Source organism: Hypomesus transpacificus, chromosome 25, assembly GCF_021917145.1.
Source record: "Hypomesus transpacificus isolate Combined female chromosome 25, fHypTra1, whole genome shotgun sequence".
In the NCBI taxonomy this organism is placed as follows: Eukaryota; Metazoa; Chordata; class Actinopteri; order Osmeriformes; family Osmeridae; genus Hypomesus; species Hypomesus transpacificus.
The window spans coordinates 485,248-505,270 of record NC_061084.1 but is presented as its reverse complement, the minus strand read 5'-3'; the positions used below and the strand labels follow the sequence as shown (position 1 = coordinate 505,270).

The following is a 20,023-nucleotide window of genomic DNA, read 5'->3' as shown; positions in this document are numbered from 1 at the left end:
TACTGGCCCAGAACTTGCTGGCTTAGAGGAGTCAAGGAAACACTGGCCATATAATAGGACAGAACGTTGAGGGAGGGGGGGGGGCATGCAAATGTTAGTGTTGTTGGTCAAACCAGTGACGTTAATGTAGTTTGCTTCCTCGTTCAGGAATAATCCAGTTATCCACGGTGAAGCTTGCTGGTCATTCTGAGGATAGACAATGCATGAAACATGAGTACTAAGTCATGGCTAAATGAGTATACGACCACTACTGATACCGTAACAGGTATAACTACAAACCTGAATTACTGGATCACTTGAGCCTGAACCAAGTGTAGAGCTACATTTGTGTCGGCCTGTTTTAATGAAGGACTTGATAGAAGGAGTGCTTATTACTGTGACAGGGCTGAGGCCTCAACTGACCACCTGAGTTCTGAGAGCCACTTTGCCTTGAGCATGACAAACTTTTTGTTCAGATGAAGAACACCTGAGTTCTTTTGAGACTTGCACATCATTTCCTACCTGGGCCAGACTAGCTTGATCCCCAACCTAACCTGAGACTTTGTCAGATTTGTGGTTCACAAGACTGTGACTTGGTCTTGAAACTGTACTGTGACTGTTCTTTTGAAGTCATTGTTTGTTATGCCAAAATCATTTCTATTGACATTTGTTTGTAACATTCACAAAAGCATTTAGACATTTCATTTGCGATAATAATGTACTGCCAAGTAGCCTTATGATGATTCTGAATCAATGCACATACCCTTTCAGGGGCACACTGAAGAAATATATCAGCCAATTAGATTTGCTTTCTAGTTTCTAGTACAAAAACTATTGTCTTTTCCCACTCAGGCACCCATCACTTTTAATTTATCTTTCACTCTGTTTTCCATGTTCTCCAGGATGTGCATACAACCGCTAAAACAAAGCATGTGACTTTATATTTGTTATGTGTGTGTGTGTACTTTCCCACAAGTGCTCTCAGGTACTCCCAGAATCTCAAGAGTGTTTGTTCTGGGAGCAGATGCTGAATCATAGCTGTGACAGCACACTGACAATCTTTACCACTAGAGGGTCCGTGGGGAAGACTGCTTCACAACCTCTTCTACACACACACAAACACACACAAATACACACATAAACTCTCTCTCTCTCACACACACACACACACCTACATAAACTCACACACCAGGGCACAACTCAGACCATAACACTTGCAAATACTTCTCACACATACACCCCCCAGGCATCATTCAGAACACACTACACACACACACACACACGCAAGAGCTGCAGACTGTCTAACTTTGTCTGGAAGCACATGATGTCCATTGGGCTGTCTGTCCCAGTGTGTCCTCACTTGGGGAGCATGGGCCCTGATGATGCTTCTTAAGAAGAGACTGAAACACCCCCCTGTCTTGTGACGTCCATTATCGCTCCGTCTCTCTGTCTCTCCTCCTCCTGCATTTCTTCCTCTCCCCCGGTTGGTCGTCCATCTTGGCTGCTAATCTGCATGCACCCTCCACTCGGTCGCTGTTTTCCCTTCGTTTGAAAGGAAGGGATTTCTCGGCTCACCTCTGCACTAGTCATGACAGGGTTGCGTGTCTTTCCTCAAGGGTCTCTGGCCTTTGTCAAGGTTTGACTCGTACAGTTGACACACACAAAGTTATTTTTTCTTTAACCAAGAATATGCCTTTTTCTATTGCTTTCAAATGTTTTGTCGATATGTGAGAATAAATGGACGCTATACTGTAGGCTGAAACTGTACCTCGGCGTGCCTGTTTTATATTACGCAACACTGCATCTCAGAAAAGCACACGCACTCACCTGAAAGCTCAACCAGACGCTATAGTGGACAAAGGAAGATGTATTTTCATATGTGTGTACTTAGGAAAGTACGTAGGAAAATGTCACTGTTATTAATCCATGCAATTAAACGGCCATGAAAATGTTTGTCGCCGTCAATGTATGGTTGATTTCCCTCTATTAGGTGGTGTGGGTTTGTGTACATTGCTAGGTGTGTCGGGGATTCATTTCAAACCAGTTTGTTTTAACTGTAGGCTGCCGAGAATTTGATGTCATGGGTCTGTGTGTTTACTTCCTGGTGTTGTTCAAAAGTTAGACGCATAATCATACAATAACGAGTTTCAACAGTCTGACAGGAAAAGATACATACAAAGCAATTTGAAGAAATTCATTGTTACGTCTGTTGCTTTGCTTATTGGCCTATCTTCAGAACACCTTGGTATAGCAGGATAAACTACCCTCATTTCGGGGCACAAGATCTTTTTCTCAGTGGACAGAACCGCACAAGCCCAGTCAACAGAGAAGAAGAGACCGTGAGAGAGTAGGATATTCAGTCTGTGTTTCAAGAATGGCAAGAAGCCAGTCCCCTGCAAGGTCACTGCAGTTACCGACGCTGTTGGGACAGTTTTACAATGTTTTTATGTAAATCATTGACGCCTAGACCGTTAGGCCACACCCACTCTCCACCTTGCTTTTGTAAAGTTCTGCCGTGTCCGGGCTTATGCCTCCTTCCTCTTGGCTAGAGGCCAGCTACAGAGATGGGGGCAAGGCATGGCCCTGATAAGCAAGGATGGTGTCCACCTGTATAGCAACCACAAGACAGGTCAAAGCAACAGCCGTCTAGCGTACGGTCGATACGAAATCAAAGACGGAGAGGAATGCATAGACATACTTGGGGAAAGAAAGGCAATTTCCATTTATTTGATGTGATGTGTTCACACGATATATTATGGTGATTTTATATTAAATATGTCATCCCATTTTATTGATTAAAAGCTTATGTAATTGAGAGCGCGCACCTCACGTGGGTGATGGGAAGGACAGGCAGAGAGATATTAACAGACGAAGAAAAAGAATAAGAAAGGGGTTATCTTACAAGCAATGACTGTGTGTGTCACCATTTTGTCCGTGGTAAGAGGTAGGCTACAGCAAACGCACAGAGGCTTACGATAATGTCAATATTTGCACCATGTCATCCTGTTAACTATAACGTCCCTTATCATCAGTCATTTCTTTTCAAAGTGTTTATGTGTGTGGCAGAGGGCAAGCATTGATGACAGATCTAATATCAGGTGAATAGTCTGAGATCGGATGACATCATTTAGTGTTACGACAACTTTTTCCATTGCGTCCAAATCATCCCGCTGCTGTCCACACCTAGACACGTGATCCTGCCTAGCTGCCACCATCAAATGACACGGGGAATGACAATCACCGGGAAACCGTGTTCACAACATCACCCCCTGTTGTTCAAATGGTGAATCTACCCTGGGTCGAGAATGCGTGCTTTACTTAATTATATAACACAGTACTATATCAAAATGGGATTCCCTTTTTCAAAATCAGCGGAATCGCAATGTGTGATCGAAACGGGTACTTAAACCAACATGGTGTGTGTGTCTGAAGGCGGAGGCGAGCCTAATTGCATATGTAAGGTCAGGACCAAAATTGCGGTCGAGGGTAATCTCTAATATTAACCGTCGGCGCCAAACACCTCTCCTTTCCACCTCTCATCCAGCTGACGTTAATAATGACATCAAGAGTAGAGAAGCAGAAAGAGAAATGTAAGGAGAGGAAAGATTTGACTGACTGACTCCATATTCAAAATTAATGTGTTAGATTATCTCATTTTATTACTTCATATTAGAAAGGGAGGAGAGCAGGATAAAGCCAGGACGGAACGAGGGGAAAGATGGAAATGAGAAAAAGAAGCTACTGAATATTGAATAGTAAAGGAATGATAATGAAGAATGGATGGATGTGTATCAATTTATTATAGAATCAATTCATTATACACTGCATACATCTATAAAGAAGTGTCAACATTCATTTCTTTTATGAAGTTAGGCATATTTTCTCTTTTTAAATACACAAAACATAACATAAAAACCAACAACATTTGGGACAAGTGGGAAACTGATTTGATCATTCTGAGCTGAAGTTCGGAAAGCAATACAGTCAATATAATCATATGCATGTCATAAATAGGCACATGGTGTTTATTTCATTCCATTAACTCATATCAACACATTTTTCTAAAATCTTTGTGAGATGGAACATCGCTTCAGTTTGAGAGTCCAGGAAAGCTTAAAGAAATGTAATGACGAGAGGTATTTTGGTTTGGAAAGACCAAAATAGAATATTGTCATATATATATGTCCTATGTTATACTTTGGAGTATGCAAGGACACTTTGTAGAGGTAACGTCCATGTTCTGGACATAATAATAAAAATAATTTCAACATGAAACACACATTTGGTGACATGCATGTCACTAAATCTCATGAGACAAATACAGAGGGCGCGTGCTATTCCTCACATGTGCACACACACACACACACACACACACACACACACACACACACACACACACACAGACAGGTCAAACTAAAGGCATTTTGGGTGCCCACATCCAGTAAAAACAAAATTCACAGAACTGAATCCACACAGTTAAAATGTAAATTTAGGCTGATCGTATACATTTCCTATATACTACGTCTACAAAATAAGGCATTGGCACAGCTAATCAACAGATCCTCAGTAAAATGTGGGATACAGAATCTTGCAAAGAGGCACAGACTCAGAAAAAAAAAAAAAGTTTTGTCTGTATGGGGTATAAATATCAAAAACTCATAGTAGCTTCCTGTTAAACATGGAACAATCATACATTCACCGTCATATCACCAGGGGGAAACAGAGAAGTGTGCTTGCAGAGGGGAAGACATGAAACCCATGGTCTGCAGGGCCCTCGCCATTCAAACTAGCTAGAGATTGTACCTTGGAAGGATGTGCTTTGGTATAAAGTTCGTACTCAAAGTGCACTTGGCTCTCATATGAACTACATTTACTAATGCAGCATCTACACCCTGGACACAAGCCCAGGGAGTCACATGACCACCGAGGAATCCTCAGTGGAGTCTGGAAAAATGAACTCTAGTTTACCCAAGATTTGGTCTGTTTTGATGGCGGCTGCTTATTTTGGAAGGGTATATGGACGCTCATGGCCCACACGCACACACATACACACACCTCCTTAGGAAGGTATAACATTGGCAGAATGGCTAAGACATTAACTTCGGCTCTTCCTCCTCCCCATTGTCATCATCACCGTTCTCTCAACTCGTTCGGCTGCAGAAGGGAAGGGGCGTGGAGGGGGGAGGGAACGACCCTGGACTGACATGGCAGCCGTCTAATGACTACCCTCCGGCATGGACACGTCATTCTGCCGCTTGGTTTTAAAAGTGTCTAATTCGATTCCCAATTTCTGTTGTTTCTGCCGAGCTCTGTGGGAGACCAAGGGGACGTGATGAGGGTTTTGAACGTTAAAGCGAGCACACGAGAGAGAGAGAGAGAGAGAGAGAGAGAGAGAGAGAGAGAGAGAGAGAGAGAAGATAAATAGGTCTCACCTTGCCTTCACTTTGTGTTGGCTTCTTGCGCCTGTGACAGAGACGAGAAGAAAAAAAATCAATGAACTTCAGTTTGATGAAAGACGAGCGTTAACCTACCAGCGCACGCTGCCGACAAACACAGACCGGCTCCTTAAAAATCGCTAGAATTGATATCAAATTCCTCCAAAAACATGGACATATCCAACAAATTAAATCCAGTCGTCATGACAGTCCAGAAATTCCCCTTTTCGGATAACCCAGTGTCGGACGGCGGCGTGCTCTCGAACTGACCTGTGACTCTGAGGGGGTCCTGCTGGGAGGCCCCGCCTCCACGGGGGACGAGGGCATGCTCCCATTGGAGTCCGAGATCAGCAGGGTCCGCCTCTCCCTGGCGGGCTTGTCACACTTGGTCACCCGAAACCTGAGAGGGCGACAGGCACCATCACACCGTGTCACTAACGCGACAATAACGAGGGACGTAACGCCTGAGAAGAAGCAACGCCCAATCAAACCATCAGTGGAAATAGTGATGCTGATAAACGTCGATCTATATGGGTCAGGTTGAATCGAGGGGGTTGTTGAAACATGACTCGGGCATGCTGCTGAAACTCAGATGACCAGCGCTCTGCTCTTGGTTAATCGGTCTGGCGGGAGGATGGGAGATGGATTTCCCCTGGCGCGGAGCCTGCGGTGCACTCATGAAGGAAGGCACACTTCACTCTGTACGACACACGTACGTACCTACGCAGGCACGCATCACTCTCAATCTCTCTTAAACACTCCCGCATCCCTCTCTCCTCCTATCACACACACACGCACGTGCGCTCTCACCACACAGATGTAATTTAATCAGTGAATGAATATTCCCTGCTAGGTCGGAGCGACCCCAGACACCTCCATTCATCTGGATGAGCAAATTAAAACGGTGGCTCTTTGCATTCAGATCAGCACTCCAGGGTTGGACACACACACACACACACTTCCACCCACACAGCTCTCTCTCACTCACACACACACACACATCTCACCTGCCCACCGCCAGCACCGTGACCTCGCCGTAGCTCCGGCGGTCTGCCTTCCTGTTGGAGACCCTCCTCATGAGCGGCCAGCCCTTCTTGAGGTTGCAGCGGTTACAGATGTTCTGGTTGGCGCCCACGCCCCCGATGGTGTGCAGATGGTTACAGGTGTGCTTGGGCTTTTCTGCCGCCGCCACCGGGGCGACGGGGGACAGGGGCGTCGCCGGGAAGGTGGGCGTGACGGGGGAGGTGGGCGTGGCCGGGCTGGAGGAGAAGGATCATGGGAGTTGTGGTTAGAACGGGATGATTTGGACCTGTATGTATCATGGTTAGGTCAACGCCACATTTTTCGATGAGATATCATGTACACGTGGACAGAGCTGGATTTGGCTGCTTTAGAACAGTTCAAATGATGTGTGCGTGTGTGTGCGTACATAGGTAGGGCTAAGACGTGAGTGTTTATACACAGCAGCTACCTGGTCATGCTGTGTGTACAGTCTTCTCTCTGCCTGTGTGTGTGTTTGTGTGTGTGAGTGTGTGTGTGTGTGTGTGAGTGTGTGAGAGAGAGACTGTCCTCTCCCAGTTCAGAGAGAAGTGGTGTAATGACTTAAGTGGTGGCAGGGCTGTATGCGGTGGCTCAGGGTGTGTGTGTGTGTGTGTGTGTGTGCGAGAGCAAATCCGAGCACTTTGCCTTTACTTGTCTCCATTACCCACAGGGACACCATGGAAATGGGCTGGCAAGATTGGAGAGTGCGTGCATGTGTGTGTCGCAGTTAGGATAAGAGATGAAGCGAGGGATGAAAGATGCACGCACAGCAGTAGAAAGAAAGAACAGTGATGAGTGGAATAGCGGGACCCGTAGATGGATGGTGAAGAACAGAGCGTGCAGAGAGGGGGGGTGAGAGAGGGATGAGTGCGTAAGGAGGAAAAGGAGGTTATGGATTAATGGGGTGGACAGCACCACTGCGGCGAGGAGGACTGAACCACTGCATCCAGAGAAACAAGAAAGACAGAGACAGAGGGAGAGAGAGAGAGAGAGAGAGAGAGTGTGGAGATCCATCCAACCAACACTCTAAACACACCCTGCCAAGTCCTATTCCAAACCCTGACACACACACACAACCCCCTAGTGAGTCATAAATTACCCTCCACCCCCTCGGTCACCCCCTTTAGGGGCCGCTCCAGCACCCCTAAGTGTTCTACTGGCAGACTGCCCACCCAGGCTGAGAGAGAGAGAGAGAGAGAGAGAGAGAGAGAGAGAGAGAGAGAGAGAGAGAGAGAGAGAGAGAGAGAGAGAGAGAGAGAGAGAGAGAGAGAGAGAGAGAGAGAGAGAGAGAGAGAGGTGAGAGAAAGAGGGGTTAAAGAAGTTGAATTGAGAGAGAAAATTAGGGAGAGCGACAGAAATGCAGAAAGAGAGGGAGGAAAGGAGCAAAAAAGGAGGGAGAGAGAGAGAGAGATATGTGGGAAAAACTATTGCCGCCGTGCAGACTTTTCCAGAATAACCAATGTCTTGCCATACCTCATCCTGCTTCACCGCCCAACCCTCCGGCAGCGATTTATACCCTCACTCTCGTCACTCTGGCCGATATGTAAAAATATCTCCACTCTCCCTTTTCTCCCTCCCTCTCGTTCATTCCTCATGCCTCCTCAAGGTCGAGACGCCTCACCCCCCCCCCTCTTCGGCTGAACGAAGGCAGGAAGTGAAGACGTCTCGTCACAGGTTCATAGCTTTCATGTTCCACCCTTTGATGTAGCACCGCTGGCTGTCCTCCATCACTGCCTCTCCCCGCGAAGGGTGGCGGAGGTAAAGGCCAGGCCACAACGCAAGCCAACCTTTTGTTCCAGCACCTCGCCTAGACTGTAGTCAACTGGTGATGAATACGACGCTGCCACCCATTAATCAATGCGATATCCGCATAATGGGCAAAGCGTTTCAACATCTACCAGTGAATGGCTCGTGAGGAGAAGAAACCTTTATTCATCTCACGATGGTGGAACACGCACACACGTGCGGGGAGTCAGAACACTCGCACAGGCATGCCAGGGGCGGGGGGGCGGGCGCCAGAGAAATATGCCTCTGCCTTTATCCCCTTCCTGCTGTCCTTCCTCCCAGGGAAGCCAGGAGCAGCAAGTAGCCATGGCAGCAAAGCCTATAGCGGCCAATCCCAGTGCGCAACCATGTTCTGTGCAGAGAACCCCCCCACCCCCCCCACGTGAACATGGGGAGAACGTGTACACTCCACGCAGAAAGGTCCGGTAGAAAGCCCACCTCAGCACCGATCAGTGCCCCATGGGGAATTGAACCCGGGACCTTCTTGCTGTGAGGCGTGGCCACTGTGCCGCACTAGGGTAAAGTGGTTAGGGATGAAAAAGTTACATTTCTTAGTCGGCAGTGACTGGGGGGGGGGGGTGATCGAAGCATGCCAATATGGCCAGGAAACTGGAGAGGTCTGCAATAGGACCTGAAAACTTTTTGTTTCAGGTCAAATCCAAACAAACTTGGAAGTCTCATTTGATCAATTTAAGAGACAACACTGTTATCTAGTGGCTAGAAAGAGTATCACACCCAGGTCACTCCCAACAACTCTGATATTCAGTTACTGATCCATACCAGTCTAATATGGGGAGAACTGCCACTCTCGGGAAACTTCCGGGTTCTGAACTGGTTGCAGTTCCACGTGAGGGCGCTAACGGTCCGTGCAGAATGAATCGAGAACACAGCTGACAGGTTAGGCTCTCCCTGCCAATACACATGCTTGAAAGAGTTTTGGCTTGCTAATGTTGTGCTAATGTTAATAATGCTCTGATATTCTGGTTCTGCTTGGGATACCATCAAGCGGGATCTCTGGTCATAGTCAGTCCTTCACTAACCAATCAGCATTCATTAGCAGAATGCTAGCGTGTTTTGGGCAACAACTACTCACCCTGTAAGAAATCAAAAGGACATAGGTACTAGTTAATTCAACTTTCGACCTATAATCCATGTTGAACATGCAAAAACTACAGTCAAATCTGAGATTTCTCAATGACAATCAGGCGAAAGAGTCAAATGTAGCCGTTCAGCTCCATAGACTCCCATTCATTTTGCACTGGACGGCAATCACTCCCAGTGGAACTCTGGTGGAACTGCAACAAAATTCGGTACAATGGGGCTTAATAGGGAGTGGACAGGCTCTCCCTGTCTACTAGATGCGAGGCTTACAGGTGTAGTGTCGATAGACTTCGATTTGAAACAGAGATAATTTCACATTAGTGTGTGTTTGTAGGAGGGCAAGGGTGTAATTGGAGCTGGAGAGCATGAACCGTAAGAAAGTCTACTTACCCATCTGAGTCAATGCTGTTTCCATGAACCATGGCTTTGAGAGCATCTGAATTTGCTGAAGACAAGAAGGGAGGGGGGGGGCACAAAGTCAGAGGAGGAGATATGAAACTGAGGCAAGAGCACGGGGGAGAAGACTGACACTTCATCGAGGGAGCCTTTATTGGAAGATGGGGGCTGCTGATAAGTCCCCCTAACGTGAGGAGGGGGGGGGGGGCTACAAAATTAAAACTATAAATTACATCTATTTCCATTGTTTAGACAAGCCAAAAAACATGGTGGGCTAACTTCAAAAGTGAGTTTTTTTCCCCACATTTGTGCTTTGAGGTGAAGCATTCTAACAAAGAAGTGTTTACTCTGTTAAACACACATGACCACTCCCAGGACCTCTGAGTGAGCACACTTGTGTTCCAATGCACTAACCCCAATCAACGGAATCCAACCGGAATCAAAGGGAGTAAAAGGGATTGTGCTGGTTTAGGACACCTCGTAAATCCACTGAATGGAATGAATGGAACCAACCCCATGTGTCCTGCCCTGAGTGCAATTATTTTCCACGTCCAGTTATCATCCTCATTAACATGTCAGGCCTGATTATCACTACAATGACTCCTCCTCCTCTTCTTCTTATCCTTTAAACAGAGCACACTCAGCATGTGTGTGACCGACAGGTGTTTATGACAAACTTGTTAAGCTGGGGGGGGGGGGGGGGAGGAAGAGAGAGAGAGAGACAGAGGGATGAGTGCTTAAGGAGGAAACGGAGGTTATAGATTAATGGCGTGGACAGCTCTACTGCGGCGAGGAGGACTGAACCACTGCATCCAGAGAAACAAGAGAGAGAGAGAGAGAGAGAGAGAGAGAATGTGCATTTCATGGTTGACATTATGCTCGGGCCGTGTATGTGGTCGAGTCTTCCTATTCGTCAGCCTTCTCCACAACACGCTATACAGCGTCACCCCAACTCCCAGGTCACCTGAGTCATGGCCTCAATAGAGGAAACAAGACCACACTACTAAGCACTGTGACTCACCCCCCTGAGTAGGAAACTTCACAGTCAATAAGATCGTGACAGGAAATGTGTACCACAGTAAGCTAATCTGGGGAACCTGACAAGGCGAGGGAGGGTAAAGAGCTAGGGCTAAATCATTGACAGCATGGAGGTGAGGAACATAATCGGTCACTGTGTGTGTATGTGTGTCACTAGAGTCTCTATCCAGGAAGACGTTTACATAACGAGGATGAGTTTATCATCTTACTAGCTAAATAGATTCGCTATCGAAGGACTCAATTCTCTGGATGTTGTTACTGGTATATTTAGTGTACGACATCCACAATGAGAATGTTCTGATTAAAGTCCTCGAAGCATGGGAATTGAGCAGAGGGATATGTTTGCTTTCAGTGGCAGCAATGTGAGTATAGCCAGCAAGGGTCTGACATGGGGAAACCCCACTTTAGATTTTCTGTTCTTGATGTGTAAAAGGGCATTCGAATTCTTCACTTGCTTGATCTGCTGTTCTCACACACACACACACAAAGGGGCTTGTCATCTTACCTTCATTCTTCATGATGGAAAGAACAATCTGTCCAACGGTGTCATTGTTGCTTTCGCTGTAGGTATCATTTAAGTCTGAAAAACACACACACACACACACACGCACAATAGAATTGAAACACAAACCAACCACATTTCTCAATTGTTTCCGTGAAAAGGTAGAGTCATTCCTAAGAAAGTTGAACAAAAACCCAGAAAGAAAATACTTGTCTGTCCAGTTTTGGTTCTGCCAACATGCATTTATATCTGAGCATTTCCATTCAGACACAGACAAACACTATGTTGCCTGTGATGAAGATATACAAATGGAGGATATGGATGGCCTGGTAACTAAGAATATCTCCTGTTATAATGCTGGTGTGTGAAAGCTGTAATATATACACAACTACAGTGTCACAGAAAGTTTAAATTAACTCAACCTGGATGTTCATTCTATTCTTTGCTGTGTACTGGCCTCTAACTAGATGGTTGAACCAGTTTTCAAAGGAGGTATTCTGGAATGCCCATCCTTACACACACACACACACACAACCTCCTTCCTCCCAAAGGTCTGCAAACTCCGGGCATGTGAGACACACTTCCTCGTACTTCCTGAGGGCTTTTTGTTTTGTGAACTTCTGGTAAATGAGTAACTACAAGCAGTCTGGTTTTATCACTAATATACTATTCTAGCATGTCCTCAACCTGTGCAATGCCCGTAGAATAGATTTCAGACTGTGCCTAGTTGATGGTTTTTCCTAGTTAGACAGGATGTGCTTTCTCCTGTATATTTCCCTATTTCTAATCAAATAATTAGCCGAGTAGTGGCAAAATCCCACTTCACACAGTGTCCGGTTCTCAAGATAATCCCCGACGCATTCGACACACAAAGATTCCAGGAATCCACTTACTCACTGATACTTTTCAATCAGCCAGGGTAGCTCAATAACTGGGCTGGAAAGGTCCTCCAGGAAGACAAAATGAACAGGGACTAGCTGAACAATGTAGGGGGAGATGGCAACATGATAGCGTTGAATAGAAGGGCAGCCCGTTTCAGCTTAACCAGCGCACACAAACAGTGTGCTATTTAAATCCTTTCATCTCAACACAATACAGGATTGGAGGGATGGAGAGGGGGAAAAGACATTAGACAGGACACACACAGTTAGGTCTCGGCAAGGAGAACCCAAATGGAGACTCCACTCTGGGAGGGGTAGAATAGCTTCCCTTCTTTCTCTGACGGGGAGATAAACAAGAGTTTACAAACAGACTACACGTCTGTCTTGCCGTGTTGGGAACATGGAACTCCCTGAAGACGCACGTTTAAACTGGGGTGTGTGGAGGAGAGGGGATACTGGTAGGTCACTATTCGGTTCCTAATCTCTTTTTTTTTTTTTAAGGAGAGCAATATAGGGAGGGGAGGGAGAGAGAGAGAGAGAGCAACAAGAAGTGTGGAGAGAGAGACAGAGGGAGTAGTACACAACATTCCATCTCAGTGTTCCATAGCATGTCCAAGTTCAGAACTAGCATGCAGCAAGCTGTGACATAACCACAGGCAACCCAGCTCAAGTTCAAACATGAGGATCCCTCCAGGTTCTGACACCGCCATCGCGGCAGACAAACCGTGCATGATCACGGTCGAATCCGGTTTGAATTCGACAGCTGCCTCGATTTGAGCTGTGAGACTTGGAATACTTGAATGTTGAACTTTTTACATTACAGCTAGGCAGTTGACAGAGCGATGGCATTTTTTTTACACAAGCATGTCAAACCCTGCTCTGAAGAATATTTGGTTGTTCTGGTTTCGTAGTGAGTTTTACCCAGTTAAGAGCTACACAGATGGGTATAGTAGTTAAGCCTCTTAAGGTCTCTTTCCATCTCCCTTTTTCTTCCGTATGGCCTGGTCCACCTTCTCCTGCTTCTCTGTACTTCTCCAAACAATCTTTGAGGATAGCAGAACACGTTCTTTGGCCTCCCTGTACTTATCAGAGAAACGGTTGCAAAACTCATATTCTCTTGTTTATCAGCACCTTTAAGTCATTCCAAGCAGTGGCAGGAAATGCTGTGACTCAGTTAAGACCGCTGTTTCTTATCTTTAATTCTATGACGTGGCTTAGGGTCAGGTTAGGTCAGATGACCTCATGTTGGTCAAGTACAGAAAGAACATGTACATTGATTACATATAAGCTAGACTCACAGTAACAGACTATAACAAGCCCAAATTGACAACCTGTTAGACTATGTGGAGAATGAGTCGTTTGTGAGAAAGCAAAATCCGAAACCTGCACTTTCCAATCAACCAATGTTCTGGAGGTTTAAAGCACAAAAACATCCAAATATAACATAATAGAACACTAACGTCAGGAGAAAAAAAAAGAGTATTTCCTTCTCTCAATAGGGCCTTATTCCAACACGTTCCCTCCCTCCCTCTCCTGTGCGCTCTACCAGGTACAATAATTCAAGTTCATGACCTTATATTCCTTCTCTCCTACTTCCCCCTCAATTTCCTCCTTCACCCCCCCCCACTCCTCCTGGCTCACCTGCTCCCTGTTCCAGGTCTTTCTCCTCATCCTTCACCTCCTCCTCCTCCGCCTCGGTGGTGCAGCGGTAGCCCTTCCTCTGCAGCACGTGGCAGATGAGAACTCCCAGAAGGCCGAGCAGGAAGAAGACCGGCACAAGGACGTAGGCGATGTACAACGGGTTGCTGTGCTCTGACGTGCCAGGGGGCTGACTTTCTGTCGCTGAAGAGGGGGGGGGGGGGGGGGGGGGGGATATGGGGATATGGGGTGAGGATGAGCAAAGATAGAGGAGGGGGGGGTGTGAATGAAGGTTAGGGGAGAGCATAAAAGGCCAAGAGTAAGTGAAGAAAGGGGAGGGGGGGGGGTACAGGAACAGTAAAAACATTAGTGGACTGACCATGATATACCTGTGTGGTCACGAACACAGCAAGTGCTGACGGCATCGCTGTGTCATCGTTGCAAGCACAAGGCAACGGAGAGAACTGTACGGCACGCAACTAAGTGCAGTCTTGATACCCTGAAGTAGAAGGAGATGAGCCATCGAAAGCCCCAGGATGCATGACACAGAGAGAGAGACAGAGAGAGAGAGAGAGAGAGAGAGAGAGAGAGAGAGAGAGAGAGAGAGAGAGAGAGAGAGAGAGACAGAGACAGAGACAGAGACAGAGACAGAGACAGAGACAGAGACAGAGACAGAGACAGAGACAGAGAGAGACAGAGAGAGACAGAGAGAGACAGAGAGAGACAGAGAGAGACAGAGAGAGAGACAGAGAGAGAGACAGAGAGAGAGACCGAGACAAAGAGAGAGACAGAGAGAGAGACAGAGAGAGAGACAGAGAGAGAGAGAGAGAGAGAGAGAGAGAGAGAGAGAGAGAGAGACAGAGAGAGAGAGAGAGACAGAGAGCATACACTGGAGCAACTGTCAGCTGGAGTATACTGGAGGGAAATATAGCAAGTCCATCATGTCTCCTTGGCAACTACCAAGCGTGGTCCCATGACTCCCTCCTTTTCTTCCCCACAGTCCCCAGCGACTGCTGGCAAGGAGAGAGAGCGAGAACTGTCATTTGCACAGACAGGCCCTTGAAAGAGCCAAGAGAAGAGAGAAAGGAAGGAGGAGAGAGGGAGAGCGTGAGGAAGCAGGCAGCCTTGAGATGCAAAACAGGGACAGAGAGAAAGAAAAGAGAGAGACAGCAACTGTCATTGTCATCACACAGAGCCATGCTGACTCATACGTGATTGTCATCCCCTTTACTGTTCCATGTTCCATCCCCCTCCCTCTCTCTCTCTCTCTAATAATTATGACCGTTTTCCCTCCTTCACCTGCTCCTTCCTTCTCTCCCTCCTTCTCCCACACCCCTCTTTCCATCTGCCTTCCCTCTGGAAGCTTTTGGAGAAGGACACGAGAGAGGATGGGGTCTGAGGGCAATGAGGTTAGTTGATGGCTTTAGTTAAATTTAATGGGTCCCCAAATGGCTGTTGTCCTTGACAACGGAGGCCATCCTTGTACCACCAGGAGGAGTGACAAACAACAAACAAGCACAATACACATGCGCGAAAAAGAAAAAAAACACAAACGGCTTCTTTGCTGCAAAAAGCATTTAACCCGAGGTCTGGTCAGCGTCACAGAGAGAGAGAGTTAGTACCACTCAGCTCCCCTTCACTCCATTTCCCAACACACCCCACTGGCAGGCTCCTGCCCAATAACAGAGCGCAGTACTCAATTCCATTCTCATTTACTCATGCTGAAACCCTTGATCGCTGCACTGCTCGAACACAAACAGAGCACACCCACTGGTAGAACCATAAATACGGCTACTTGAGCCAGACTTCTTGTTCACATACACAGGAATTTAGATCCATTACTGTACAGAACAAAAAGAGAACATTAGACTCATTAGTCTTTATCTCCAGCTTCACAGTCCTAGGACAATATCAGAGGGGGGGGGGTCAAAGGTCACTCGGTAAGTCCACAGTTTGCTCCGTCAGACCCGGCTCCTGATGCTCCCTCACCACGTGAGGCATTCCAAGCAGAGTCTACGCAACCAGACAATGAGGCTTTTGTCTGTCCCTCCCCACCGGAGTGTGTGCGCGGGTGACCAGAGAGGCATAAGGCATGCCTATGTGTCTGTGTTTACTGTATGTGTAGTGGTGGACAAGCCTGCCTATGTCCGCATAGCCTTTTCCCGTCTGTGTCAGTGCCTTTCTCTGCTGCTTGCACTGTCCCATGCTTGGCAGGCGTGGGGCTGGCCACGGTCATGAACGCCATTGACCGCTTTCTGACCGCTCTCGGACGGTCAACACCAGCCGAGCTGCACCCCGAGTCTAGCCAATGACAAAAGACTGGAATTTTGACAAGCTCCTCCTCCAGTGAACCATGGTTAACGACAGGCCAATTTGTACTTTGGATCGATATCGAAGAATCCTTTATCTTGAACAAATGTGGCACATGCACACGTTCAGGGAGTGGTGGAACACACACACACACGCCGGGGTGTCCACCAGAGAAGGGAGTCTCTGCTTTGGGCCCATCCTGCTGTCCTTCCTCCCAGAGCAGCCAGGAGCAGTGGGCAGCCACGCCTGGGGCCAAGTCCAAGTGCTCTGGGCCAGGGACACGGGCAGGAGAGAAGTCTGTTTTATGATGGTGTTGTGCGGCAAAAAACTATGTGAGCACGAAGAGAACATGCAAACTCCATACAGGTAGGCCCGAGAGATAGCCCACCTGAGCAACGAGCAGTTCCCCATGTGGGAATTGAACCCAGGACCTACTTGGTGGGAGCAAGGCAGCTTTTACCATTACTTTAAACTGCATTGGAAATCTGCTAATTCCCATAAATGGATGACGAACACTTACGAGTCAGCAAAACGAAGTAGACACCTCATTAACTAATTACAAAAGGCCAAGGTTATTTCCTGAAACCTATTTGGGAGTCTTTGGGTGAAACACTAGCAAAATGGTCAAAATGGTCAGTGTCAGCACTTTTCTGAGCGATTAATTTTCCGACTGAGTAACACAAGCCCCTACATAATGATTTTTGCTCCAGAATAGAACCGTCCCCCGCACCATATGAATAGGTGCCGTTTCCGAGATGACGTGAAATCAATTCTTTTGTACCTCACTGATATTTCACTCGGAAAAACACCTGAGTGAGTTTTAACTTCACAAAAGAGCACCTGACATTATGGGCGCAGCTCATTGCTGAGTAGTTGTCCATTGTTGTGGAAATTCTCTCTTCTCTCCAACATCCCTGCCCCAACTGGTTCTTTGCATTCCGTCTTTGGAATCGTGTCTCAAAGATGAGCCATCAAGCAACACAAGGCAGGTGACAATGGCTTTTCTTAGCAATGAAGAAGCCAGCACGTCATCCTTATCTCATCTGAAATGCAGGGTTTACAGGATACCTTCCTTCTATCTAAAATAGAGAGAGCGCGAGATTGGCTCTTTCTCAAACTCTTGAGCAATCAGAGGGGACGAGAAAAGATCGTGAGAGAACGTGTCAAAACGAGCACCTCTCTGATCGCGACCAATATGAAGGACTCCTGTCCAATGGCAGAAAGATTTAATGATGACCTAAAGAAACGTTGGTGTTGTGCTGCTCAGCCTGATTCAGTATGACCTTCCATGATAGACTTGCTGCACTCTGACACTGGCTCTATGAAAGGAATGTCCTTTCATGTAATTGCAAGTAGATGACAGATTCATTGGAAGGACTCCCAAGCTTCACTGTGGATGTTAAGATTGGTAAAAGTACTGGATAGCTAGACACTAGACATTCCACCAGGCTTGTCATTAGAAGAGATTCAGAACTCATAAAATAAGTTCTGATCAAATCTATGTAACCTGGCCACATCTTGTATATTGTACACAAAAGGAGTCACTAGGATACCGGTTGGATATGCCTACTGTAAATGAGGAACTGATTCTGATCTGAGAAAGTGACCCAAAGGCCTCCATCCTAAATGATCCAAGACATGCTGTGTCAACATGGAGCAATTGAATCATTTCCAAATGAACATAAAGGAAATGACTGAGCAAGGTCCAAACCTACTTGCTTCAGACATTAGGATACATCCTAGCCAAAGGAGCTTCCTGCAAAACCAGGAGAGAGGATGTTTAGAGAAAGAAATGGCTGTTTCTTATATATGCTTCCCCTAAATCATGCTGCTAGCCTTTACATACTCCAGACTCATATCTTATTTATTAGGCTAGTTGCAACAAAGGCTAAATCTTAGCATAGCTTGTTTCAACAAATTCTAAATTGAGGCTTCACGTTGCACTTCCACAAAACCTAAACTAAGGCCTTAATGTGCCAAGAGGCTATTCCTTCTGGGGAAAGAAGTCTGTTGCCCCTAGACTAACTGTCTGCAACAAGGAAGGAGCAACCAGACATGCTGTCTTTGAATCCACACTGTGTGTGCGTGTGTACACAGAGATTTCTCTGTATGTGCTTCCGTATGTATTTTTAAACCTTGCATTGGAATAATTTAAACAAGTGATAAGTCTAAGGAGGATTACATTTGGGCCTTTTGCTGAGACCAGGCAGCAGCTGGCCTGACAGGGGAGGGAGGGCCGGGGTGGGACAGTCACAGGGAGAGATACCCGCCAACTTAGAAAAGGTCAACTCTCGCTTGTTGTTGTATACCACAAAGCCTGACAGTGAAGACAGACAATGTTAAACTGAAACAGGAAACTACTGTTATTAGGGGGAATTCTTGGCAACGGCTTGATGGTTTCTTCCCTGTTATAACCGGACTTGTGATTTTACATTGGAAATGTAGGCTACTTTGTTTAAAACTTGTGGAAATTCTTCTTTTTTCAACAACACAACGCATGTTTGTTTTTGTGTGTGAAGCTGCAACATCATATATTAAATGGGATATAATATCAAATAGCTCCAAATCAGATCAAAAGACAACGTGTTGCAGTTACTGTCAAGAAACATACATCTTGATAATTGGTGTTCCGTTGGAAGGGTGCCTTCACAATGGGTGACAACTTTTATTGACTGCATACTGTTGTCTGTTCAAACTGTCTGTCAAAGCACTGGGGTCCATTCTCATGCTCTCTAGGTGAAGTCAGAGTTTGTCTACACTAAATAAAACTACCAACTAAAAAGACAGCACGCGCAGGGGAGCGTCAGTGAGAAGGGAGCTCTGGCAAGGCGATGTCACAGGTGAGCGACTGATGAATGCACATATGGGGTATTCAGTTGAAGGACAAAATATCAAGTTTAGATTTGTGTTTCTATCAATGCATCTATGTATAGTTTGCAATCTATTGCTCAGTGAAAATCATTTGCATTTTAACCTTAGTTAACCGTCTCACAACTACAACGAACTTTTTTGGGGAAAATACAACTTAGCACCGTATTAATAAAACACTACATAATCATAAACAAACCTATTGCTGATTACTTCAAAGCGGCCAGTGGAAAGTGTAAATACAGAGAAAATGCTCATCAAACAAACAAACTCAACGTTTATCAACTTACGGGTATATACGTGATTCCCCGTTGTGTCTGCCATTGAAGGTCAATCCTCCAGTCGTCCGGCCAACTAGGAAAGGTTTATTACTTATAACGATTTCTAACGTGAACTACTGAGTTCCAAATCGCAATAAATATCCGTTGGGAGGTACGTTTAGTATATTTCCTCATGCTGTGGGCTTGGACAGAATTAGGAACACCCTCCTCTTAAAGGCACACTGTAATATGTGCACATTTACCAACATGAAAAGATGGCTATGGAATCCAGAACGTTTATTTTACAACATTTGTGATATGCAATGTGCTAGGTTGTCCACGGAAAGTCAGCTATTCCTCTGCAAGGTTATCTTTGGAAATTACCTTAATTGTCTTTATTGTTTATATTTATGAAATCCATATTTTAAACATGGTATTCCTGAGAATTAAGAAGACATTTTCTCCCGTGAGAATATCTCTGAACACACAATATAGCCTAAACGAAATTTACAGTGCAACACTGTGCCCTAGTCCACCACTCAGGGGCGATTCTAGAATCAGAACTTTAGGGGTGCGCAGCCCCCAATGAGAATGTGACATGAAAGTGCCTTTCAAAAGTGCAAAACCCCCCTTGCTAATAACAGGCATGCAAATAAGTCAGCGGTCAAAAAGGTGAGAAGGATACGGCAAACCCCCGACCGTCTAGGGGGGTCCGGGGGCATGCTCCCCCGGAAGAAAATGTATTACATTTTTAAGTTAAACGCATGAATCTGGTGCACTTTGAGAGCA

The 20,023-nt window shown here is 46.1% G+C and overlaps 2 protein-coding genes across 2 annotated transcripts in view; one reads left to right on the top strand and one right to left on the bottom strand.

The window, feature by feature from the left end:
• zgc:194930 (uncharacterized protein LOC557813 homolog) overlaps positions 1–1,746 on the top strand; it is a 12,488-nt gene extending 10,742 nt beyond the window's left edge. Inside the window, exon 3 of the mRNA XM_047049161.1 lies at positions 1–1,746. This exon is cut by the window's left edge and continues 1,526 nt beyond it. The gene's annotated coding sequence lies outside the window, so the exon portion shown is untranslated.
• A 2,005-nt stretch (positions 1,747–3,751) lies between these two features.
• Positions 3,752–19,420, bottom strand: rell1 (RELT like 1). Its single transcript, XM_047049038.1, has 8 exons — positions 19,265–19,420; positions 13,800–14,000; positions 11,281–11,355; positions 9,732–9,786; positions 6,422–6,673; positions 5,685–5,814; positions 5,412–5,442; positions 3,752–5,288 (listed from the first exon to the last, which is right to left on the bottom strand). Exons 1-7 carry the CDS (start codon positions 19,296–19,298, stop codon positions 5,419–5,421), a joined length of 771 nt encoding a protein of 256 aa, XP_046904994.1. The 5' UTR covers positions 19,299–19,420; the 3' UTR covers positions 3,752–5,288; positions 5,412–5,418.
• Positions 19,421–20,023: the final 603 nt, after the last annotated feature.